This window comes from Uloborus diversus, chromosome 3 (assembly GCF_026930045.1).
Source record: "Uloborus diversus isolate 005 chromosome 3, Udiv.v.3.1, whole genome shotgun sequence".
Taxonomy (NCBI): domain Eukaryota; kingdom Metazoa; phylum Arthropoda; class Arachnida; order Araneae; family Uloboridae; genus Uloborus; species Uloborus diversus.
Genome location: NC_072733.1, coordinates 94,122,730 through 94,150,215, shown reverse-complemented (window position 1 = coordinate 94,150,215; position 27,486 = coordinate 94,122,730). Strand labels below are relative to the sequence as shown.

The 27,486-nt window shown below is 32.2% G+C and overlaps 1 protein-coding gene across 4 annotated transcripts in view; it reads left to right on the top strand.

The window, feature by feature from the left end:
- The window catches only part of LOC129219294 (transmembrane protein 163-like), a 128,343-nt gene that overhangs the window by 42,648 nt on the left and 58,209 nt on the right, over positions 1-27,486 (top strand). For 2 of the 4 annotated variants that reach the window (XM_054853635.1, XM_054853636.1), the window contains one exon: positions 6,081-6,172. In XM_054853635.1, the coding sequence (XP_054709610.1) occupies positions 6,106-6,172 (67 nt within the window). In that variant the 5' untranslated portion in view covers positions 6,081-6,105. Of the gene's footprint in view, positions 1-5,511; positions 5,926-6,080; positions 6,173-25,076; positions 25,237-27,486 lie in introns of those variants that run through there. The other 2 variants (XM_054853634.1, XM_054853633.1) reach the window with 2 other exon arrangements.

The window sequence follows — 27,486 nt, the reverse complement described above, 5'->3', positions numbered from 1 at the left end:
TACCCTTTTTTTTTAGATATGCTTCATTTAAATTTGAATAAAAGGGGGTGACTCACTTACCCCTTACTACGGATTAAGTGGGACACCAATAACCAATCCCATGTTTTAAAAATATAATCGCTAAGATTATTAAAGCATTATTAAAAAAAATGATGAACTTCTATTTATTAATAATGTCCAAGATAAAATAAGACAATATTTTTTTTGTTTAAAAAAATTTGTGTAAGGTTTCAAAAACGAACTATTCTCAAAACGGGTTCTACTTACCCCTACCAACCCAATAGTATAATCAGATTTGAAATATACCAACTTAACAATTCAAGCAATATTGAAATTAAAAGAAGGATAAAAAGAATACTTTTGAAAGGTTCGTCTGAATAATAGCAAAAGTAAATGAATAAAAAAAAAAAAAAAGCACTATTCTGCTGTTGCATTTTTTATTTATCGCTTGCCAAACTTAACTTGTGTTTTATTATCAATCCTAAAAAATAGTTTTGAGTAATAATGGTAAAAAAAATAAATTGGTTATGATCAAATGTATCCAAATCTAAAATATTTGCTTTTCATCAACTAATTATAGGCACTTTAGCTTGAAAGGATCTTATATATCTTAATTAATGGCAAAAATGTCCCATATGGTAGAAGAAAACGCTAAGGACGTGCGTTGCGATAAAACTGCTAGTTGATATTTAAAAAAAAAAACGTAGCGATGTCAGGTTCTTAAAAACTAAACTCTTCAAAAACTTAAATGAAAAAAAAAATCACTATTTGTAATATTAAAGCATTAAGAGCCATTATTTTGAAATTCAGACAAAAAACGGAAATTTTGGCAGTGACCATTTTTGATTTTCCTAATTTTTTTATATGTCAAAGTAGGTCATAAGAAGGGAACATTCTGAAATTTTTAGCCTTCCAAAAATTTTCTTTCGCTCGTTAAAAATTCCCAAAGTTTGAGGTTTTGCAGCGCTTTTTTAGAAAAATTCTAAAAGTCGCATTTCAGTGCGCTTTAGCTCTTTACAGAAACACCACCCCACGGTTATATTTATATTTATTGATTGTACTATATCTAGTGATGATGACTTCATAGTTATTTTGGTTGGGGGTTGTTGCTTTCTTCAGATAAGGGGTCGCAAAGTATGGATTTTATCCGTTTTCGCGCAAGTTTAACCTGCGTTATTCCCCCCAAAAAGCCGCCCCCCCCGGAAAAAAATGTGACATATATTGAAAGTTTATACTATAAAGAGAGTAAATAGCACAAAATTTGTTTGAAGTTTAATTTTTTTTAGGAGAAAAATGCCCTGATATTTTTCAAATTTTCAAAAATTGTGCTTTTTTGATCGCAATCAACTCAAAACAGCATCACTAGGAAAAAAAAACCTTTTATATATTATGGTACCTGGCTATGTGTAAAACATCATGAAAAAGAAAACAGCATGGGATCTCTTCTTGTTTTTTAGAAAATAATTTTTTTTGTATCTCATTTTATGCGTTTTCTCGTGCGTAAAACGTGTGTCCAGTATGCAGATTAGATCTGCTAAAACTTAAAAATGTAGAAAGAATGTATATATGTATGTATGTATAAAGAAAGAGAAAAAGACTAGCATTACTTTATTTTTCTGATTTTTACAAATTGATGGTATTTTAATTGCAGGTAAATCAGAAGACGATAAATCGATATTATATGTATATATATATATATATATATATATATATATATATATATATATTGATTTATCCTTTAATCCCAAAATAATTCTTTCTTATTTATGTCCATAGCAATGGAAGAAATTTCATGAACAATATCTGCTTCACTTTAATCTAAATGTCTATTTTTTATGTTATCTTCAAATACCTCTAAAAGGCTGTCGGTTCTTGATTAATCAGTATTATTTTCTTTTTTTTTGCTTTGTATATCGGATAAAAGCAGCTTGAATTTGACTTTTTGTCAGATATTGTTCGGTTGGAATATTTTAATGTCTTCAATCATCTCTATTCTCATTGCATGTTCTACTTGGTCGGGCGTCTGATTTCTCCCGGTTTTCTCACCATAAAGGAACTTTTCTTAAAAAAACTCTGTTTCATTGAAAATCGTGTACTTTTACGAGTTGGGAGAGCCCACCCCTCACATGAGATTGACCAAATGTTTTCTTCTTTGTTTTCTCCTTGTTGACTGATAGATGCCTGACCAAGACCATAAGAAACATAACTCTGCACAGGTATTTGAAGATGACATAGAAAATAGACATTTAGAGGAAAGTGAAGCAGTTCTTATTCATGAAATTTCTTCTACTGCTATGGACATAAATAAAAAAGAATAATTTTTGATTGATACGATAAATCAATATATATATATATATATATATATATATATATATATATATATATACACACACACAAATATGATGTCGATTTATCGTTTTCTGATGTACCTGCAATTAAAATACCATCAGTTTGTAAAAATCAGAAAAATGAAGTATTGCTAGTCTTTTGCTTTTTGTCTTTTCACACATATATACATTCCTACTACATACTGTCCAACCACGGATTGCATAGAATTTTCAAATGTCCAAATAAGACGAATCTATGTGAAAAAGAGGGAAAAGTAAAAATTTTATGCGCGTATTCCGCTCATTTGAATGAGACTCTGCTTCTGCAAAAGCTGACATCGGTAAAAATATAATAGATTCGTCCATTTCCGGCTGTAAAACGGATGTTTGTCTTCCATGCAATCCGTGGTCAGACTATAGTTTAAGTTTTAGCAGATCTAATCTGCATACTAGACACACGTTTTACGCGCGAGAAAACGCATAAAATGAGCTACAAAAAAATTATTTTCTAGAAAACAAGAAGATCTCCCATGCTGTTTTCTTTTTCATGATGTTTTACACATAGCCAGGTACCGTAATATATAAAAGGTTTTTTTTTCCTAGTGATGCTGTTTTGAGTTAATTGCGATCAAAAAAGCACAATTTTTTAAAATTTCAAAAATATCAGGGCATTTTTCCCCTAAAAAAAATTAAACCTCAAACAAATTTTGTGCTATTTACTCTCTTCATAGTATAAACTTTCAGTATTTGTTAAATTATTTTGGGGGGATGGCTTTTGGGGGGAAATAACGCAGGTTAAACTTGCGCGAAAACGGATAAAATCCATACTTTGCGACCCCTTTATCTGAAGAAAGCAACAACCCCCAACCAAAATAACTATGAAGTCATCATCACTAAATACAGCACAACCAATAAATATAAACATAACCGTGGGGTGGTGTTTCTGTAAAGAGCTAAAGCGCACTGAAATGAGACTTTTAGAATTTTTCTAAAAAAGCGCTGCGAAACCTCAAACTTTGGGAATTTTTAACGAGCGAAAGAAATTTTTTGGAAGGCTAAAAATTTCAGAATGTTCACTTCTCATGACCTACTTTGACATATAAAAAAATTAGAAAAATCAAAAATGGTCACTGCCACACCTTGTCTGAACTTCAAAATAATGGCTCTTAACATCATAAATCGCACTGTAGATAAAAACTTAGATTTGGAAAAAATGTGGTGAAGGGTTTTTTGAAAGATGCTATTTTGAGAATCCACTGGTTATGTTCCTGGAATATCGATTACGAATTTGAAAAACTTATACTATTTGACAATACAAGGCAAACCTTCCCATTACTGTTTGGCTGCCCAAAACTAGTCATTTTCTCCACTAAGAGTAGTTTTAAGTAACTAAAAATTATTTGGCTGATAAATCGATGAAAATTGTCAGATTACCGATTAATCAGATTATCCCAAAAATTATCGGTGTTCTTCTGCTAAAGCGTTATGTTCCCAACTTATTTTCAGCATTATCCCTCAAAATTTTGAACTCGAATATCTCCTCGAATGTTGACCGTAAATGTTTTTGTTTTGTGTGTTTGTATTATTTTTGTATGTTTGTGATTTCCCTAAACATGGATGCGATGACCTGAGGAACAAATAAAAAGTGTAATTTCGTTTTTTTTTTCATTATTTTTTTCTTTTCAAACTTTTAAAATCTTAACTCTGCATCTTATTTTAACCATTTTCGCAATTGGAAGTATGCATCTAAGATTGATCTAACGCTAAAATGGAGGTCATGCAGGTCAAGCACAGACACCCTTTATATTAGTTTAAGCGTATCAAGCAAAATATTTTCAGTTGCATCATAAAAATATTTTCAAAACTTTTATGCCGATCAGAAACGAGTTCATCATTAAAAATATTTCTTTGAAGAAATTTAAAGATTCTGTATCACTTTGATTTTGAATGCTTTCGTAAATTTTACAATACTTCATCATTATCTTTTATTCGTCCATAAAATGTCAACAATTTATTGATAGATTAATATTTATTTTTATCATGAGCAATACTATCACCCGTCAATGAGTAATCATTGCTATTTTATCAGCACGGTTTTATTTCATTTTTAGTCGATTGATCACAACTTCAGCTGTTCAGTGTATCGTCGGTTGCATCTTTTTATCAATAAACCAATATAAAACTCACTTTGTTTATAAAAATATAAAAATCTTTATTATTCAATAGCTCAATAATAAATTTTAAGGTGTGGGAACGTGTAGTTTACTTTTGTTAACTACTGGAAGTATGAAACTACTGAAAATAATCTTTTTTCATAATTTTAGGTAGCGTCTAATACACTACCATTGCTATCTTAGTTATAATTTTACGCTTTCGATAAAATTAAGTTTTGAATTATACTTTCAAAAATAATAATTAAAATGTAAAGTAAATGAATGAAGAAGTAAAAAAAAAACCTTTATATGGAAAATATTTGATCACATTTTTGAAGTATTAGTCATTGAACAGCTCAACAGCTCTCTTTCTCTTTTTTTCAATTGTCTGAGTGTGAAAGGGGAACATTTTTGGGAATAATTGATAAAACTTCAACTGTTTTTGAAAAATTTACTGATAGTAACTTTGCAAGAACTCGATCAGAATAAATAGGATTTTTAAAAATTATTTCAAAACCGAGCAAAAGCATTTAATGGACAATTTCAATGTAATACAGAGCTGACTGTTCACAGTTGTGAACAAATGTGAATAGTAAAAAAAAAAAAAAAAAGAGATTAAGACGTTTTTTTTTTATTCTTTCTTTTTTTAACTTCTTCATTGAAACATATTTTCCCTCTTTTTCTAAACATGTAAATGGACCAAAATACTGATTAAAATGCTACATATAACTAAAATTTTGCTACTTTAAGTTTGATATTAAAAGAGGCTATAGCCATATACGTGGCTGTTAGCCAACCTCTCTGCTCTACATTTCTTAATGCCATACCTACAAAAATTATTCGCCGCATAACAATAAAATCACAGAAACTGCAATAGAAAGTTCTAGAGAACGGCACAAACTTTGCAGCTGTTCCACCATCAAACAAAATTCTCGACTTTTAAGGAGAAATTAATAGATCTGTGTGACTTTCACCTGTCAGTCATTACGTATATTTTTACATTTTTCTTTGTTTTAGGCCCATTAAGAAATTCATTAGCTGTTCTCTTGGAGCACGCTTTCAATTCGGCTGCTACGCGCAGTTACTTCTTTCTGCACAAAATCAACGCATAAGTAACTCATTTGTCCTGTTTCGATGTAACATTTGCATTTTTATCACTTTAATTGCAACTAAACTTAATTTTTCTAGTTTGTTTGAAGCAAGTACATTTTTAATTGATATTTATGTGTGTGTTAAAAACTTATGTCTTGTGGTTATAGTTTCAAAAATTAACTATTGGTTTTAATTTGTCAGTGTCGATTATTTTAAGCTGTTCTCTTGGAGCACAATTTCAATTCGTTGCTACGCGCAGCAACTTCTTTCTACACATAATCAACGCATAAGTGACTGACACTCATTTTTCCTGTTTCGATGAAACATTTGCATTTTTTATCATCACTTTAGCTGTAAGTAAAGTTAATTTTTCTAGTTTGTTTGAAGCTAGTACATTTTTAATGTATATATACGTGTGTTAAAAACTTATGTTGAGCTATCTTTGATGAAACTTATGTTGATGTTTGGTTATAGTTTCAAAAATGAACTATAATTTTTAATTTGTTAGTGTCGGATGCAGTTATCAAGAAACAATGGTGCGGTGCCCAGACGCTGCAAATGATGCGCCTACTAACTTGAGCATCATCGGATTTGAATCCGGTAAGAAATTTTTTCCTTTGTGAAATCGTAGTTTTTTTTTTTTTTTTTTTTTTTAACATCGTAGAAAATTTTCTTTCTTACTTCTTCACTTATATATGAAGTTTTGAATGCGTAAATAATATGCCAATGAAGCATCATGCTTTTATTTTTGTCTTGACATTACAGTCTTTAAATTCCGTGTAAAGCTTTAAAGTAGTTTCATACGGTGCTTTAATCTTGCGTTTTAGACTATTGTAAATTCAAATTGATATCTTTTCGTGCAAAGGCAAATCTGAGGTTATTTTAAGTAAGACATTTTAAAATAAATAAGAAATGCAGTTTCAACATTTTGCTATGCTTCTAACTGAAATTCATTCTCATGCAGCATTGTTTTTGTCGGGAAAATGGTGACTTGTTCAATCCACCCAATCAATCTTTCAACCCCCTCCATTACTGTCATTTATTAGGGTATTATAATTGGAGTATTGATCCGAAACCTGTAACTAAAATAACAACAGTAATCGAGGTTGTGAACATTAAAAATTTCAGCTATCTTTTTGTATTTTCAATTTTTTTATTTAAATGAATCCTCAAATTTTCACTCACTTGAAATATAACTATCTCAGTCAGCAACTCCTAAAATTTAAAAGTAATAAATCATCAAAATGTGCTTCACATTGAATTTCAAAATTGATAGATTTAAGATTAAGATTGAATTATTGATGTTTCCCTGCTGTCATCATCTATTAATAGTCTTTGTTTAAGTAAAACACTAAGTTTTGTCTAACTCTAACATAGCAAGATGAGTTTGCGAACGTTTAAAAGACTGTTATAAATTTACAAAAAGTAAGAAATGGTCCACTACTATTGATATAAAAGTTGGCATCGGTGATATTTTTACTAGAAATAAGTTTTATTTTCATTGGATATCGAAAAATATTATAATACAGTCGACTCTCGATAACTGAAAGTCTTATAACTCGAATCTTCTTTTATCTCGAAGTTTTCATTCGGTCCCAAAATAAATGAGCGTTTTCAATGTTAAGTTGTCTTTATATCTTGAATGTACTTTCTTTAAGTCGAAGTTTTTACAAGTTTCGTTTTTATTTTAAGTATATAAACGAAGTCGAAATCAGATTTTTTTTTTTTTTTTGCATTAACACATTGTTTTGCTTATCAGCTTATATGAGGGTTTTTTTTCTTTTATTTGCAATAGTGCTCCTTATTTCAATGCGTGCTGTATGGTTTCGAAGAAAAACAGGCGACTAGGCCCCTTTTTGCCGTGGCTGACGACCTAAAATTTTATTGCTAGCCAGTCTTTAAGAGACTTAAAATTTTGATAAAAGTTAAAACAAGTAACCTTTACTTTCTGGATAACTCAAAGCTTTTACAACAAAAAGACGCTTAAAGCAATATGAACTGAAATCAAGAGAAACGAAATTGGGCCTATGACATACAAATTTAATGACGTTTAATGATGCGATAAAAAATGTAAGCAGTCAAAAATAACTTCGTTTTTCGAAGTACACCAATACCTGTTTTTATGCGGTGGATAGGGACCGCATAAAAAAATTTCAATAAAAGAAAAATGTTCGAAACTTCACGAGTAGCTTTAAAAAGTTGTTTTTGAAACGCAGTTATTATTATTATCTTTTTTTGTGTGCGGTGGATAGGGACCGCATAAAAAAAGTCTCCTGTAGAAAATAACCCAAAATGTTAGACCTATACGAAATCGAAGTAAACCAAGTGATGATAATTTTGCCGACTCCCAAAAAATTTCCCGAATAAGTAAATTTTTGGGAGGTCACAGTGATTTCCCATCGGGATACCCCTGTCGTCACTTGAAGATACTACCTCGAACTCGTTTTGGAAATCATTTCCGCACGTTTTATAAATAATTTTCATATAGCGCACAAAAAAAAAATAAATAAAATAAATAAATAAATAAAAATAAAATATAAAAAAATAAAAAAATAAAATAAATAAAAATAAATCGCACCAAAAAAGACCGCACAAAAACGGTTTTAGGTGTATCTTAATATAATTTATTTTTAAGTAACATATTTACGTAGTACTCTAATAATTAATTTTTTTCAAACTATAATTGTTATAGTCTATCCATTATTTACTATTTTTTAAAAGGAAATAAAAATTGTTTAAAAAACTGGGACAGTAACTTACGATAACTCAAACTTCCGATTACTCGAAGGTTTTAGCCGGTCTTTTGGGAGCCGGCCCCAAGTTATTAAGAGTTGACTGTATACTGTTATCGATTAAAAAGGTGAATAATAGAAAAAGTATCTAAAATTACTATAGAAAAATTAGTTCGTTTTCAAAATATTTATGAGTTTCAAAACATTCCGTTTCAAAGATTTTTTATTTCAGAAAATATCTTTTATACATAAAGCTGAACACGCAACCGGAATTATTTATTATTATTATTTTAAAGATTGCGATTACTTTAAAAGTAGTAAAGCTTTAAATAGTTACAATTTTTATTAACATTGATATTTCAATCTAAATCTCAATTACATCTTTTTTCATTGACCGTATATTAAAGTTATAGCTATCCCCATGAATTTTACTCAATTATTTTTTGTGTATGGACGCCTATTTAGGGCTTCTAGTGAAAGAAATATCAAAACATCAAATAAGTTAATTGTAGAAAAATAAACAAATGAGGTATCAAACAGCATTTTACTAAATATATACAATTTTATATCTTAATGAATATTGAGCCCATACAAAAAAGTAGTTGTTTATTTAGCTTTTTAAACAACTAAATAACTATCAACTCAACCGAAGAAAAATATATAGTTTTGAATCAGTACTTTACTCATTTGATACTTACATATCGATAATTTCCTTTCAGAACTCTCCCGATTACGATAACACAAAGCCCGATAATCGATCAATAACCTGAAGCACATTTGATATCAATTGGGTGTTAGGTGGTCAGAAACATGAGAATAGCATTCCCATAAATATATCATTTGCTATTAGTAATTGCAATATTGGTACACGGAATACGAATATTTTATTTACCAGCTATTTTATAGTTTTGAAATGCGGTAATTGCTGAGGCAAAATACCGGTACTTTTGGTATTCGCTGAAAACACTAAATCAATTAAAGATTTAGAATTTTTAATTTAACTTATTAAATACTTACTGTTATTTTAAATGTGTGGAAAAGCCAGTAGAAATGCATTTATATGCCGAAACAAAACGTGAAAAATTTTTCTAGCTTATACAGTAGATGTTGCGGCAAGAGTCTAAAGCTGCTACATCTAATGGATAAACTGGACGGCCTAAGCTGCAGCTGTCACATTCCTTCCGGTTCTCCCCTAATTAGCAAATCTTTGTTTGTCAACGTTAACTTTTTTTTTTTTTGCGTCTTCACAGCGACTAAAGTTTTCTTTCTAAACTATACATATGACTAACAGTACCCGCACGGCGATGCCCGTGCTAAGAATTTAAAGAAAGTCTGTTGAATAAAAAAAATCCACGATCCTTTCCATCCTTTCTGATGTGAAATCGTTTTTCTTCAACTAAAATGCGTACACACATTTCCAAAAACCTATTCGAGTCTCTTTGGAGTTTAAAACTATTCGCCAAAACACATAAAAATATTAGCATTAGTTCTAAAACTCAAAATAATCCTTCAACTGTATAGTTCATCGCTTAACGCGCCAAGCAGTAGCGTACCTAGGAGGTCTGGCGCCCCTGGCAATCTTCAGAAATTGCGCCCCCCCCCTTCCACACACAGCGTCGTGCTGATGAGAAGTCAAGTCACCGGAGGTCACTGTGACCTCCCCAAAAATTTTTTGGGGGGAAATTTGACTAATTGATTTAACATATTGTTCCCTTAATATTCTAATTTTCTATTTTTAAATTGTTTTCAATGTTGCCCAATTTTCCTTCGTAGTAGATGTTATGTATGTATATATGTGTGCATACCTAAATTTTACCCTTTAGTAAAATTGGAAGTTATTCGGTATATCAAAATTCTCTCTTTCCGAAAAATTTTAGTTCTCCCAACACCATTTCACAAAAATTCAATGAAACCAATAATATTTGCAATTCGTTACTAAAAATAAATAATGTACGTTCTTAAACCAAATGAGAATAAACATTTTTCAGTTCCGTTTGTAGTAATGTATTTTCTCCTCTAGCTTTTTTCTAGCGAGTCTTTTTTTATTTTATTTTTATTTTAAAAGCATTTTTCAACTCATACGATCATTTTTTGAAAATTTTTATTTATTTATTTTTTTATATCAGTTGAAATGCCTCCTTCTAGCTACTGCGCCCCTGGCGAGAGCCACTCCTGCCAACCCCTTGTTACGCTATTAGCGCCAAGCAACCACGCTACAGTACCCTGCCCTTTAACGAGTGAAGTGGTTTTTTTTCCTGCAAATAATAATTTAAAATAGTTCGCCAAATAAACAATACTATGATAAAAACGTTATAAAGAACAATTACAATTGAATAATACGGTAAATGAAATTATTTACTTAGATAAGTAACTATCTTCAACTATAAGAACAAAAACAACCGTGGTAGAAATAAGGAAAACAAAACTCAATTGAAAAATCCTACAAAATAAAAATTATGTACCTGAATATCGACAAAAAAAAAAAAAAAAAACTCATTCAAAAATCAGTTCACTGACCACAACAGTCCCACAATAGCGTAGCTATCGACACTGTCGGCCAGCGCCCTCTCGATTTAACTTACCCCGCAATCTATTAAGAATTCATAGAACTAAACAATTAGTTAAACATTTAATTTGCAATTACAAATATTTCGGGAACTCTGTCGAACGGGATAAAAAGTATCCTATGTCTCCGTCTCCTGGTTTTCAGCTACCTCCCCACCAATTTTCAGCCAAAGCAGTTCAGCCGTTCTTGAGTTATAAATAGTGTGACTAACACGACTTTCTTTTTATATATATATATATATATATATATATATATATATATATATATATATATATATATATATATATATATATATATATATATAGGTCGGCTAGTCGGGGATCCCCGACTGGGCCAACCGCCGAGTGGGCCACTTCAAGCAATTTTTTTTAATTGAACTTAATACATTTAAATTCGCACCTAACATTTTTTATAGTGTCATAAAAAAATACATGTAATTCGTTTGGGGTGTTGATACATGAGCACGAGCAGGGGCATGCACAGGGGGAGAGGAGGCCCGGTTCTGAACCCGAAGGAGGTCCTAGATTTTTTAAATGAGAGATGAAATATATGTAGGGACGTAGGAGTAAGCAAGATAGAGGGGGGGGGGAGGGGCGTAAAAGTCAAAAGTCATTTGTGACGAGCCCCTAAATTTCTGTACACGCCCCTGGTATTCACTGGTTGTGACAGATTCAACTAAATGCTGTCCAGTAGGCAAGATATTTCATTAGTGTATTGTAAATTATCGCTATACGAGTATTTTCATCTCCGAATTGCATACGAGAAAGCAAGTCAGGACTATGATAAACTGAATCTGAAACAGGACAAAATTTCGACTTAGAAGGGAGAGCTCCTGAACACAGGCGGATTTAGGACTGAGTTCCGGGGGTCTGGGGAGGGCAAGGTTTCCTTTTCTTTCTTTTTTTTGAACTACATTAGTTGTAATCAGGGCCTGATTTATACTTAACGAGGTACCTAAGGTATTTCAAATTTGAGGTCCTTTGGAATCCTAAAGTCACCAACGATACTAGTCTTAAGTCTACAACTGAGTACTTTGATACTTTGATGCAAGAACCAGTTCAGTCCAAACTTTTTTTTTTAAATTCATTTTTGCGTGTAGCCGATAGTATAGAAGTTCCGATTGGTGCAACAACAGGACACAAAAGTAAGATCAGATCTCTTCTTTCTAATAAATAATGTAGAAAAGATATTAGCCTTTCTACCGGACACTGATGTTATTTGTTGGTCTTACCAAAAATGAGTGAGTCTGAATTTACCTGGTTCATATTTTTTGCATCAAGGCCCTCAATTGTGTTTTTCAGATTTAAATATCGAAAAATTTCCAGACAGTCTTCGAACCTTCGCCATTCCCTTAAAGTCACTAAATATAGCTTAAAATTTCACTTATAGAAATTTGATTGGGAGAGTCCGTAACCCTTCTTTCTGCACTATAGCCTAAAATATTTCAGTTACAGAAAAAAAATGGCCAGAGAGATCTAATGTTTCCTTCAGACCAAAAAACGGGCAGTGCACTTTCAAACAAAAACGTGCTTTTTAAGTGAAGTTTTTTCAAATAAAAAAGATGCTTTTACAGTAAGTTATCGCCCTACAGCCAGGGCCTAAGGCAGAAATACATAAAATACACCGCCAGCTCAGTCATTCCAGCCGAGGACTGCAGTTTCGTGCTTATTAGCACTCATGAGCCCGGCATAGGAAGTGACTGAGCTGGAGGTGGAAAACCTCTTAAGGAAACCAAGAGTGCCAAACAAACTGGTAGCTGATATAGAATTAGCACAGACCAGAAGAGTGACTGAAGAAATGGTTCGGTTCAACTCTAAGATTAAAGGCAAGGGTATTTAAAATACCATGCTTTGTCTTCAATCTTAGAGTTGAACCCAACCATTGCTTAAGTCACTCTTCTGGTCTGTGCTACTTCTATGTTAGCTACCAGTTTGTTTGGCACTTCTGGCTTCCTTAAGAGGTTTTCCACCTCCAATGCCGGGCTGATAAGTGCTAATATGCACGAAACTGCAGTTCTCCGCTGGAATGACTGACTGAGCTGGCGGTGTATTTCATGTAAAAAAGGTGCTTCTTTTACTTTTTGGTATACTAGGTACATACCAAGTTCAAGTGTTTTCGATAGTATTTATTTTTTGAATATTAAAAAGCTTTTCGATGCTTTAAGTTAATGCAAAAAACATTCAGATATATTCTAATAAGATTCTTGTGGATAAGTGATTGAAACGAGGGATTGATGTTTCAAGGACAGGCTTGGGTGACTCTTTACCGTTTGGAAAAAAAAAATTGCTTTTGTGAAGTTTTGTTTAAACTTTTAAGTGGCAAAGAGGGTTGATTAAGTTTAAGATCAAAGGTTAGCTTAAAAGCGGAAGGGGACGGCGCCTACCTAAAACATCTTGGGGGAAATACTCGGGAAAACTGTTTCCTTTCCTTTTAATAATTCCAAGCATATAATAAGCGAACATATGATCTAAACGGTTTTTAAAATTTCAATGTCGAGAAATTCCGCAAGAGAGTTGCCGTATTCCCCGTAGTAACTAAATGTAGTTTAAAATTTGGTCGAGTATACTTTAGTTTTTAAAATGCTTCCAAATAAGATCACTGAGCCTCCTACTGTCTCAAATGTGACTAAAGATAGTTTTGCGTTTTTTAATAGTTCAAAGTCGAAACGTTTTCATAGAGATCTCTCGATGCTTCCCTGTTCCATTAATTTTACCAAGTGTAGCCTAAAATTGCATTTCTAAAACTTCCCATTTCGGAGAATTTCCGGGAGGAGCCTTGACATTCTTCATATTATAAACAATAATCATTCATTTATATTATAAACAAAAATAGACTAAAATAGAAGAAAATAAAATCTTGGGGGAACCCATCTTTTTCATCTCCTCTCGTTAACCAAAAATTCTAATATTGCGGTTTTTGACATCAACTTTGAAAATATCGCTTGGAAGGGAACTGGAACCCCTTCTCGCGATTCTTTTCTCCTTAGGCCTATATAAATCAACCAAATTCGAAAACTTTCCGGGGGGGGGGGGGGGATTTACCTGACTCTTTCCTTTCCTCGTGTCCTTCCTTTGTTGTCAGTAAGCCTAAAGATGTGCCTTTTCAAACTTATAACCGCTAGTATCCTTCTTTCAAGGTACATAAAAAATGTGTCAGTGTTAGCTTTATTTTACGTTTCACAATTTTCTTTTTTTAGAACCTAAAACTTCATTCAGAAACTTAAAGGAAAATAGGAACTAACGGTAGTTTATGTCTTTGCTTGACTCAGAAGAATCGAGATCCGGTACTGTTTAATTTAACTTTTTCAATTTACAGAGGTGGGCCAAAATCTTCTTTTGCCGACTGGGCCAAAGTCAGCCAGTCCGCCCCTATATATATATATATATATATATATATATATATATATATATATATATATATATATATATATATATATATATATATATATATATATATAAGGGTGTCCCAAGATATAGTGGCGAAAAAAAAAATTGTGAAATCGAATACGCATACCCTCCATATTTTTTCCATTTCACCTCAGAAACATGAGAAAAAATTTTACTGCAATAAAATAACGGGAACCCGTGCCGACTTGAGGTAAAAGTTGGACCTGAAATCTTGTACGGTGAATATCAGTGGAAAGATTGCTAACTGTATAATTCCTTACTACGCGCGACATCAATTTATTTAAAGCAGATATTTAAATCAATATTACACTACAAGAAACATTACTGCACGTATTTTCGTTTCAATGTTTGCTTTTTGTAGCCAGGATAAATCTTCCGGTACTCTTGAACGTAACGTAAGACAAATCGTTTTTGTTCCTCATCAGCTGTTAGCAAATCATGAAAGTCCTGCATCATGCACGATATAAAGGAATAATTAATTAAACAACTAAATGAAATCAATGTGCAAAACTTACCATACAATTAGCCATTCCATCCTTCGATAGAATATATCTTTTCTCATGAGTCGAGAACTCTTCTCTACGTAAATTTGTCACCATTTTTGATTTTTTTTCTTCTTTTACCTCATCATCGAAAAGAGCTAAGACTGCTATTTTGTCAGACAAATACCATAAATGCTGGATGAATTTTTGTAGAGCAGCTTTTGAGATAATTGAATCCACATTTTCGTACGCTTTCAAAGATTTCAAAACGCACAAAACTTTGTGCTTTGACTGCCAAAATGAATTGAAGCCATGGTTTCGCGTATACATTGTCACTACAAACAAGCAGACATCTAACAATGCTTCATTTGAACTCGTATCTAATTTTAATTGTGAACTAAATATTAGTATTTTTAGGGGGTAAATCGCTTGAGCCATTCATCGAGCTTGGTGCATGGTAGTCTTATTTAAAATTTATTTTCTGTATCTCCACCTAAAAATATGATAGTTCTAACAACTCTCGATAGTCATCCCTGACCGTAATATTAGTAAGTTCGGCACGGTAAAAGCCAAGTAAATTTTCAAGTTCGGATACAGTTCGGAACAACTAGAAGCCTCTATATAGCACTGTATTTTAGCGGGATCGATGTTTTTTCCACATTCTCTGAGATTTTTGAAGAGTGGAATATCAGGGCTTGTTGTGACTTGCTTAATTTTCACTTCGAATACTGTCTTTAATACCAGTTCATATATATGATTGCGGCAAGCAAGGAAAGAATTTCTCTATCAAATTTTTGCTCGAGAACAGCGCAAGCAACATTAAAACGACCTGTAATGGAAGCTGTAGTATCAAAACAGAGAATTTGAACTTAGTCTTCGAGATTCCAATCTAAAACTGCCATCCAAACAACCTGCACCTGTTCTTTTCCAGTAGAATTATCCAGTTTAGGCACAGCAATGAGTTGTTCCTTACATCCATATGATATAACTATTGGTAAGCGATCTTTTTTTGATTTTTAAGCACCCAAACCAGGCAACAGTTTCCCATATCAATGTAAAGTCACTGGTACCTCGTACTGAAAATCAAATTTTATTCTTTCCGCGGACTCCTTCCGCTTTTCGAATTGAATTGAAATTTTACTTATCGGAAATTTATTAATGTTACACTCAAGTGCGTCACTAGAAGCTTCAAGAATAAACACAGAATCTCAATGCGGCAACTAACTTTGGAGTAATAAAATCGCTCCTCATTACATATTTCCTTGTTCCAGGTTCTGATTTACTTCTTCGAGGTTCTGATATACTTGTTCCAGGTTCTGGTATACTTGTTCCAGGTTCTGATATACTTGTTTCAGGTTCTGATATACTTGTTCCAGGTTCTGGTATACTTGTTCCAGGTTCTGATATACTTGTTTCAGGTTCTGATATACTTGTTCCAGGTACTGAGTTATGCGTTTCGGGGTAATCTTCTGAATATATGTTTTCACTAGAACTTGAAGAGGAATCTTCATGTACTGGTTCATACAATTCCGAGGATGTTGAAGCGGAATCGTATTTCATGTGCCTATTTTCTTCTTTGACAGCTCGAAGTCGAGCCTTTCCTCTTTGTCGGCCAGTTTTTCATTCACTCCACCTAAGTGAAAACAAAAAAAGATAAAATGACACCTGGAGGCAAAATTTATTATATAATTTCATCAGGAAAAAACCGTTAAGTAATACATTTTCCAAGAAAACCCATAAACAATGCAAAAAGTCCAAAAATGAAACCACTCTGAATAAATTAGCAATAAATTTACCAGCGGGAAAAACTATGTATGGAAGCAATGTATCAAATGGAGAAATGCAAGAAAAAACACAGTAAAGGATAAACGTATTGGAATTAGTTAATCACAAAACGAAATAAGAAAGCAAAAAATGAAAAAAAAATGAAAGTAAGAAATGTACGACGTTTACATAAAAATAATAGAAAAACTAAACCAATTTTAACAAAGGAGTCCACACAGAAGAAAAATAGGGAATTGCAGTAAGATCGTTAACTAAATTAGAACGGTTCCTCAGGATGTGGAAAGATTCCCAAAAATCAAGATCCAACGAATTGGGGCATTTTTGGATAATTTGGTAAGAGTTAAAATCAAAAGAGTGATTCGATTCCCAACAGTGTTGGGCAATACTAGATTTATTCAGCTGTTGTTTTCTCACATAGCTTTGATGTTCTTTTAACCGAAATTTCAAAGAACGGCGGGTCTGTCCGATGTATCCGAGTCCGCAATTGCAAACAATTTTATAGATCATACAACAATTAAGAGGATGAATAGAATCTTTAAGGGGAGAGAAAGAAAGTTTATTAATAGGAGAAAATACCACTAGGAATTGCTTCAGAATCTTAGCAACCTGAAACCTAATACCAGGGAAGAAAGGCAGAACAACTAAATTCTTAGTGCTAAAAGTTCTATTAAGAACTATATTTTGAGATTTTTTGCAAAGTTTTTTTTATAAATGGAATCAACTATGGTGGGCGGATAGTCTCTATCAACAGCCACAGCTCTTAAGTAGTTAAGTTCCGCATTAAGAAGCTCAGGTGAAGAACAAATATTCATTGCACGATAAACAAATGTGTTGAAAGCTGAATATTTTTGATTAGGAGGGTGAGACGATAATCTATGTGGGGGTAATGAAACAGCAAATGATTTGCGATAAACCGTAGTTTCAAAACCGGACTCAGTTCGAGAAACGAGAACATCCAGAAATGGAAGGCAATTATTCTGTTCTTTTTCACAAGGGAGGATCAATGGAATTTAAAATAGATAAAGCATCATCAATACTTAGTTGATCGTGATTCATAAGAACAAAACCGTCATCAACATAGCGAACATAGAATTGAAACTGTAGTTTCTGAAACAACTTGACCTCAAAGTAATGCATGTAAATATCACTAAGGATGGGGCTAAGTGGGTTTCCCATTGCCAAACCATCCGACATTGTATAAAATTTACCATTAAAAACAAAGGAACATTGCTTTAGACAAGTATGAGTAAGGAATACCAAATCCTCAATTTCCTTAGAGGTAAAATGAAATTCAGACAGTCTACTCTGAAGGCATAACAATGAACCCTCTACCGGAACGTTCGTAAATAATGAGTTCACATCAAAAGAAGCCATAAAAGAATTATTTGGAATGCAATTCTGTATTTTTTTGACAAAATCGATTATTCGTTATTCGTTATTTGCAATTTGATGTTTTACGACTCCTATTTAAAATATGTCTTTTTTCGAACTACGGAATTCCACTGCCATGTTTCGTTCACTATGGAAGAACTATAATACTGTGCTCGCTGACCGGAGTGTATTCGTACTGACACCTTTGACGGTTTGCACACTGCCCCAAATAAGCTCCCAACATCTGTTTTTCTGTTTTGATTTATTTTCTGTGCACCATTTACAGCTGTTTTGAGCTTCGCAAAGTATCGCGTCGCCAGCGTTCGCTTGCTCAGGAATACACGTGCTATTTACACGTTTAAGCGCAAGTCGTCACGGGTTACCGAGCTCAAATTGCATAAAACTTTTTCTGAAACGGTTTTGATATAAAAGAAAAAAAAAAGTTATGCGTTTAAAAAAAAACGACTTTCATTTTTTTTGGGACACCCTAATATATATATATGAAAATGATGCCAAGTTATCCACATGGCGCACACCGGACTTTTTCAAAGGAGATGGGAAGGGGGGGGGGGGGTCCAGAATTGAAGGTCCACCATTCTCTCCAACACGCAACCAAACATGTTCTTTTGGTTTTTTAGATTGTCGGGGAACAAAAAAAGAAAAAATACATAAATAAATAAATAAAAACATATTGAATAATTACTTAGCATTAGTTAATGAAATAAATTGATGAATAACAAACCTATACTAATATTATAAAGAGAGAGAGCGGATTTTTGTGTGTTTATGTGTTCGAGGTAATCTCCGGAACCACTGCATCTATTTGAAAAATTCTTTCACTATGTGAAAGGTGTATTCTTACTGAGTGACATAGGCTATAAATTATGCATATATGTCTTTATACTATTTTTTAAAACTAATAAGTTCTCTTCGCTACCACTTTATGTTTTGTACTGTTTTGTTCTTTTATACGTAAAATCAAAACCCGATTGCACTGTATCCTCAATGACAAAATGGGTGTTGCAAGAGAAAGATAAACATATCACGATGCCTGTTGGAGAATCGCCAGAACTTTCTCCTGTATGTGATGCTGCAGAAGATCGGGTTTGTCGCATTCTATTAGCCTAGGACATTGAAAACCGTTTAGAGTCGCATAATGTTTATACGCTTCAAAATTTAATTAAATGATATATTACTGGGATTTGCTTCGGGAAAATTAGTTTTTGAATTCAAGTAGTGTAGATAGATGATAATGATCCGTGCTTCTGAAAGTTGTAATTTTGAATGCATTCAATTAAGTACATTTAGTTTGGAGGATTATTAACTGAAAGAGTAATTGCACTCAATTATCATACTTTCAAAGTTAAGAGTTAACAACAACGAACAAAAAACAGTGGATAGGAAAGAATTTGACAAAGAAAGAAAAAAATAAATAAAAATTACTTGCGGAACTATTCTTCATGATGACAGTATTTCAGCATTTAAAAACGATACAATAATATAATATAGCTCACAAGTATCCCATCAGAAGGAAATTGCAAAAAAAAAGAAAGAAAAAAAAAGTTGGGGGCATATATATATATACATATAAAAAAAAAGCAAGTGTTCCGATGGAAACGAGTACAGCATTTTGAAAGACATCCCGAGCTTTAAAAAGATTCACCTCTTAGTAGAATATACAATATTCATTCTAATAGCTAATCTAAATTCGGTCACATAAGAATTCATTTGAAATATTTTCGTGGTCCTACACATTTACAAAGTCGATTAACAGTTAAAGATCCTGCCAACCTATCAAGCAACATATAAAGAACTCAGTCTTATAGATGACGACATATCTTGGAAAATAACCTTAGTTTATGCATGTAACTTTCTGACCCCGTTTCTAAACTCAGATAATTGTTTACAATTATTTTAACCTTTGTCAACTTTTAAACCCTATTGCTTATGGCAAACATCTAAAAAAGATATTGTTACAAATTCTGTAGATAGTAATTATTTTTGTGATCAATTTGTCTAAATTTGGCGTTTACTAAATTATCTGTCTTCTAAAATTATTGTAGTAACGTAACCTGTAAATAGTTTCCTGTAATGAATATACAGCCCCTATACAATCGATTGAAGTATACGGTCCCCCTATTTTTTTCATTGATAAGATTTGTGAATGAAAAGAAATAAAGTGTGGAACGGTGTAGCATTTTCTGGAATGGATGAGAGATCTCTTTCGGTGTGTATAAAAGCCGTTACGCATGATAAAAAGTTCAGTTTCGAGTTAGTTTCTGCTTGTGAATCGTTGCAGCGGAACGCTGGAGAGCATTTATTGCTCTGTTTTGTGAAGCCTTTTGAGCTGTATTTTTGCGTATTTGGAAGTAAATACGTGTGTAACCGTTGAGTTTACGGTGTTGAGAGATATTTGCTTAATTGGTGATGATTAATTTAGCAGTTGTTGACGATCTTTCCTGTACATAGTGTAAATAAATTTTCTGTATTTTTCTCACGAACTGTGTCGTCCTTTCAAGAAAGTGGAAGTCGCACCGGATCCGTTACAATATCTTTGACGACATATTGCAAGGAGAGCGTCAGCAGAAATTCTTTGATTGTCGTTCAATGTCAAGCGATATAAAAATTAAATGTAAAATTTGAATGAATCGGACACTCAACAGGGGACTTGTGTTTGCAACCGCCGCAGAGAATCAACGAAAAAAATCCATTGAAACATGATTGGTGCATGAAAACGAGAAACGAAAATTACGTTTTCTCGGCATACCCGGTGAAACTGGCATACTCAATAAATTTAGATCAGTTGGCTCAAATTCCTGTCATCCCCATGGTCCCCGTATGTTTTCTTTTCCAATTTAAGCGATTACAATATCCAATGAAAAGTTCTTATACCACTACCATCATCAAATGTACAACTAAACGATACGTATTGCGACGTTACATACGGGAAGATTGTATTGTTCATTGGGAATTATATGTTGGTCTCTCTTGATCTGGAAATGAGGTAAATCAATTTGTTTTAAAACTCATAAAAGTGAAAGAAAAAATATTGCTTGTGATAAATTTTCAAACTAAATAGTACCTTTATAATATTTATTTAAGGTAGATAGTTTTTTTTTAAAACCAGAACTAGGTCGGGACGGGCCTCTAGTACTTTACTAAAACACCAAAAAGCGCAAGAATGAATGTATTTACTTTTCTCACAATTAAAATAAAAACAACGAAGCAAAATAATCTTTATAGAAAAATTTATGTTCACATATAGTTCGATTTTGCAGGGAAAGAAAGAGAGAAAATGAATTTTATTTTTTCATTTATTAATTCCATAATTTTTGTTACCTTTGCTTTTAATTATTTTACATACTATATGAATAGGATTACGGTCGATCATAGAAATTCAAGGGTGATTGGAGGGGTCCGGACTCCCTGGACCTTCCCCTTGTGTGCGCCACTGCGAAGTTCTTTCTGTAACATTTTAGCCCTCGTGTTTCATTCATTATAAGTATAAAAACTCTTCGATAAGAAAAAATTATTGTTCAAGCATTCTTTCGTCATTGGTAAACAAAGCGTGAGAAAATAAAATGTAAAATAGCAAAGGAACACATGAAATAGAACACTAATCGAATTATGGATAGCAGCAGAAGCAAAAGAATACAAGAAGACTTGTCCAGTAGCTTTTCAAACGAGCTTCACTTCACGTATAACAATATCAAATAAATGCTATTAGTTGTCAGAAATCTTTTTTCGCTATTATTTCTTGTGCTTCTTTTAGTGTTCGAAGTAATTATTTTAAAAGAAAACAGAGCTTTAACACAAAATAGAAGGATATTAGTTATGGCGAAAACAATATCGAATTGCCGCCCTCAGTAAGTAAAGAGAAATATTTCGGTAGATTCTAACTCTTAAGAGTAATAAGGTTAAATCCCATTTTTTTCTTTGCACAGCTTTTTCAACCCAAGAAATATGAACAGCAATTAAAATTTTGAAATTTATTTCGTTTGGCAAAATGTATCTCATTTATTAAAGGCTGAGGAATAAGTTGATTTTTTTAAAAAAAATCATAGCATAACAAAAATAACCTGACTTAAAGAGAGTATTGAAAATGAGTCTTATTTCTGAGTAACTTTGTATATCAAAAATAATTTTCGCGACAGTTTGTTTTTGGGAGCAAGATGAGATATTTTTTTGGTTTATACGGTTAATGACTAGTTATGGGAATGGTTAAGAGTTTTTTTAGATTTGGATTGTTGTTAAACTGTGACATTGCAGTTCTAGTTAATGGAAAAAAAAAAAAAAAACAGTTCTCTTGGTAACAATGTTGTGGTTCTCTTGGTATTAGAACTTGAATATTGCAGTGTTACAGCTGTGAAATTTTCCTTCATTTTCAACTATGATTTATATATACAGTAGACCCTCGTTTTACGCGGGGGATACGTTCCACGGAAATACCGCGTAAATCGAAACTGCGTAAATTGAGGCCTATTAGTAGTGTTAAAATAGGGGTTAGGTTCCGTAGATAAAAAAAAAAAATTCGTTCTAGTGATGACTAACTGTATAATAAGTTTAATGTGTATTTATATCGATTTTTATGCACAACATGTATAAAGAAAACAAACTAATTTCGTGTTTTTTTTTATAAAGAAGAGCTGGCTATGATAGTATTTTGGCAGTCATTAAGAATTTCTCTCTAATTCTTTGCAGAGCATTAACACATCCATGATCACTTGCGTCATTTCCATGATAGAACCTTCCTTCACTAACAAATCAGAAAGATCATTTATATTGTCTAGGAATGACTCAAAATTTTCAATGTGAACGTTTTTGGTTGCGCGTCACCGAAGTTGGTATCCTCGCTGGTTTTGGCCTCATTTGTCACTCCTGAAAGCTCTTATTCCAGTGAGTTCTGAACTGTGTGAATTTAATAATTTTACTTCTGGAAAGAGCTCTGGAACCAATCGCATAAAATGTCTCCAGGGGTCCAAGTTCGGTTATTAGCACGCCAAAATGCTGTTTATTACGTGTAATCTCCAAACTTTAGGAGTTTGAATTTTGAAAAAGGGGAAAATGTTATCTGTTTGCTTTGCCGCATTCTCGTAAAACTGAAACTCATCTGCGTAAAGTAAAATAAATGTGTCTAATCTTAAACCGCGTAAAATAAACCCGCGTAAAACGTGGGCTTACTGTATATTGACAAATTGGAAGACACTGGTAATAGTCATGCTAGCTGACTTCAAATATTTTCCCAAAATATACAAAATCTTATTCAACAATATTGAAACACATAGATTTTTTTTCTTACAATAGATTCAAATAGATTCAAATTTTAACTTACCAATTCGCGAGCAGCATTAAAAGTACAATAATAATAATAATACGGAAAACTGACAAGTCGCTTTCTGAACAAAAATAAAAAAATAAAATAAATAAATAAACAAATAAATAAATAAAATAAATAGAACTATTCTACTTCTGCATTTCTTATTTATCGCTTGCCGAATATAGCTCATGTTTTATCATCAATTCTAAATAATAACTTTGAGTAAGAATGGCCAAATATCAGTTATATATATATATATATATATATATATATATATATATATATATATATATATATATATATATATATATATATATATATATATATATATATGGGCTACCGTGTGCATATCTGAAATACATTAACTTGAAATGATCTAAAGTACCTAAATTAAATTGCAAAAATAAACAGAGAAAAAGCTAAGGAATGAGTACGTACTAATAAAGCTGCGGTCTGATAAGAAACAGCAATGTCAGATCTATAAGAAAGAAACCCTTAAAAAACTTGAATGCAACGAAAATTCGTTATTGGTAACTGACACGCATAAAAATAATATATTACAATGTTGATAAAAAACTTATGTTTGGAAAAAATGTAGTGGGGGTGTTCTTGAAAGAAGCTATTTAGAGAAACCACCCGTCTATCAGTCTAAACCTAAATCCGTCAATTAATCTAATCTTTCAAAAATCCCTGCACGAATTAAAAATATAAACTCTGGATTTCTACTACTTTTCAGAACTTTTGGTGTAAAACTGTTATTTCTTACGTAGCTCCTTCTCCTGAGTTTTACGTTTAGGTAGTAATGTGAGATATTTTTTAATTATTTACAGACTTAAAAAGATAGAACTAGCAACTCCATATATTCGGTCAAAAACTGAAAAAAATTAGTTTTTCTCTAAGGCAGTGGGATAAGTTTCTTTAAACAGTTGAGAAAACATTTCACGAATACGGAATTAAAACCTATATGAACAATATTCTAAATTACTTCCAATCTAAATGGGACATTTTCGCATAATATTGAAGAAAAAGATTGCTTAAACATTAACCTGAAGCGATTTTAGTAATGGTAAGTTGATACGTTTTGCGTTGCATAAAATTTTTTACTAAATCTTTTAGTCCAAAATTGGGAAAAAAAAAATTCTCCACTCTTTTGAAAAAATTTTTTTTCTCAAAGGCAGTAGGATAAGTTTTTTTGAGCAGTTGAGAAAACATGTCGCAAATCCGGAAACCTATCTCAACAATAGTCTAAATTAATTCCAATTTAAATGAGACATTTTCGCATAATATTAAAGTAACAGAGTGCTTAAACATTAACCTGAAGCGATTTTAGCAACGGTAAGTCGATACGTTTTGCGGTGCATAAAATTTTCTGCAGTAATTTTCTCTTCGTTTCTAAGTTAAGAGAAATGTGATCAACCATTTCTTTTATTTACTTCGATGACACACAAATACGCAAAAAACGAATATAAAAATAAACATAGCTACTAAAATTTAGAGCGGCGCTTTTTTTTTTTTTTTTGTTGCCCGAAAACGATCGAAGTTTCGGGATCAGAATCATTTTCATAGTTATCTCGCTCTTTTATTTTTATCAAAATGATACATTATCAATACAGCAATAAAAAATCCGTTTAACTACTTTTTACACAAGATTAAACAATATTATCAACGCTAATATCTATTAAGGAGCAGATAATAAAAGGTTGATTCCGGTCGGCTGTACGACTGACCTTCACAATGTATCTTTCTGAATTCTCCTGTTCGACGAAAGGAATTACGAATCAAGTTTAAATGTTGTGGCTGTTTCCCTACTTAAAGGAAAGTTAGGTCATAAGCATGCAGAAATGAGTCGCACCTTCGAACAGGAGGTTGTCCTGCAAGCTTTGGAGTGACCTTGGTAAAAAGAAACGTTGTTTTCTTAAGAAATTCGCATGGGTTTAGATGAAATATTCGGTGTTTCTTTAAAATTTGAGGAGAGTTTGAAAAGTTTTTCCAGTGGCAGTGGAGGTAAGACATAGTTTAACCCTTTACCTTAAATTTTTGTAGCACATACGATACTTGTTGTTTCTTAATTCGAGATTACGTCGTTTCAAGTCGTTTCTTAACTTGAGTTTTTTAAGTGAAAGTAGAGGTAGGACATAGTTCGACCCTTTACCTTAAATTTTTGTAGTAACTATACGATACTTGTTGTTTTTTCTTAACTCGAGAGAACGTCGTTTCTTAACTGAAGAAATTCACATGCATTTAAATGACATATGCAGTGATTCCATACAATTTCGGGAGAGTTTGAAAAGTTTTTTTAGTGGAAGTGGAGGAAAGATATACTTTGACCCTTTATCTTAGGTTTTTGTAGCGTCTATACAATACTTGTTTTTTTCATAACTTGCTGCTTTCTTAAGAAATTCGCAGGGATTTAGATGAAATATTCGGTGCTCCCTTAAAATTTGAGGAGAGTTTGAAAAGTTTCTCGAGTGTAAGTGGAGAAGACAAAGTTTGACCCCTTACCATAGATTTTGTAACATCTATGTAGTACTTTTATACACCTGCTGCCGTCGCAAAAGTAGCGGAAGGTATACTGTACACAAATTTAAAAATTAATAATAATAAAAGGGTGTACGTTGAAAATTTAGAAATTGAACAGTTTAGTTTAAAATATAGAGAATTGGTTTTAAGACCTATTTTTTTCGGAAAATACGTTCTATATAGCAGGGATAGATGCATATTTGTCTATAAAAGAGATAAACTCATAATACGGAAGGAAAACTAAATAATGAGAGTTAAATTCGAAAAATAAGCATATACGTGAGTAGGTATTGAAGTATAATGTTTTACGAGTAACTATTTTTAAACAATCAATAAAACAAAATGTAAAGACTCAATTTCAATAAAAGTCGGAAATCATAACGCTACAATTATTTGAAAGAAGCTAGAGCCACAGGCAGTATAAATTTCCACTCGTTTGTATTTTTGTCGATTTAAAATACTAATTCACTGAAATAAGAGTTATACATACTCGTAGTTATAACTGTTCTGAACTGACGTTGAATTATGCAATGAAAAAATACATAAATGTATTATTGATCAATATTACGCAATGTGAAATTCAGAAACGCAATGAGTGTCGATTAAAAATGAATGTTTTAAAATGTGCATTTCCCATTGAAATTTGTTAAAGTTTCAGTTCAGTTTTCCCAAACAATTTTTAATAATTTCAAAAACAGAAATAAAACTAAAGTTTTTTTTAATACACCTCAGACAATTTTTCTTTTCAAAATTTTAGTTTCTGTCAATGTCCTAAACGAAGTTAGTTAGGTATGCTTAATTAAATACTGTATAATGAAAAATAGTATTGCTTCATGTTTCTCTGTTCAATGAGTAAAATATATTTCAGCTTTTTAAGTTATTGCTCAACTATAAAATATCAAGGGTGATATATTCAAAATTTGAAAAATTTTCAAATCTCTCATTAGCTCATTGCGTTCAAGTCATTGAGAAGAGAAAATGGAGGGAATGAAGAATGTCATTCGTGAAGGAAAGATCCAAGTCACGTGATAGATTTTAATACGAAGCATTGGAAGAAATTTCTTTCGCTAGTCTCACGCAAAACTTGTCAACCATCAAGTCTGGAGAGGAGCAGGAGTAGAGGAGATTGTTGTACCTTGGGACACTTTTCATATTTTAATTTTTAAGGTCAATCATTTGAATCAAGTTTGAAATTGAAAAGTCACATTAAAATACCCCAACATACTTCTGTGCAATATATTTTTTAAAATTCAAACAGTTTGAAAATAAAATGTTGCCAGCCATTTAAAGTGAAAGTTCCAAGCTGTCCCAAGATACAACATAATATTGTACCTTGGGACACATCCTGTTGCACTATTGGAAAGCCTTCATGATTCACGAAACAGCCATATACGTGAACCAATTTTGCACCAGAAAAAAAATTCTTTGTAGTGAATGAAATTATGAATATTTAATAATTAATTATTAATAATGAGTTATGAAGTATTATCTAACATTAAATGTGTTTAAAAGACTACATAAGATTAGAACATTGTTCCATGTTCCGAAACATATCTTAATTATTAAGAATCATGCATATGTTGTACCTTGGAACCTGTCCTAAGGTACAAAATGTTTGGCTGTCGCAAGGTACAATCAGCACGTGGTTTCAGAAAAACCAAAACGATGGTCAATCTAGTTGCACTATCATTATTTTCTCATACGTTAATTATTTAAAGTACTTGTCTTTTATCA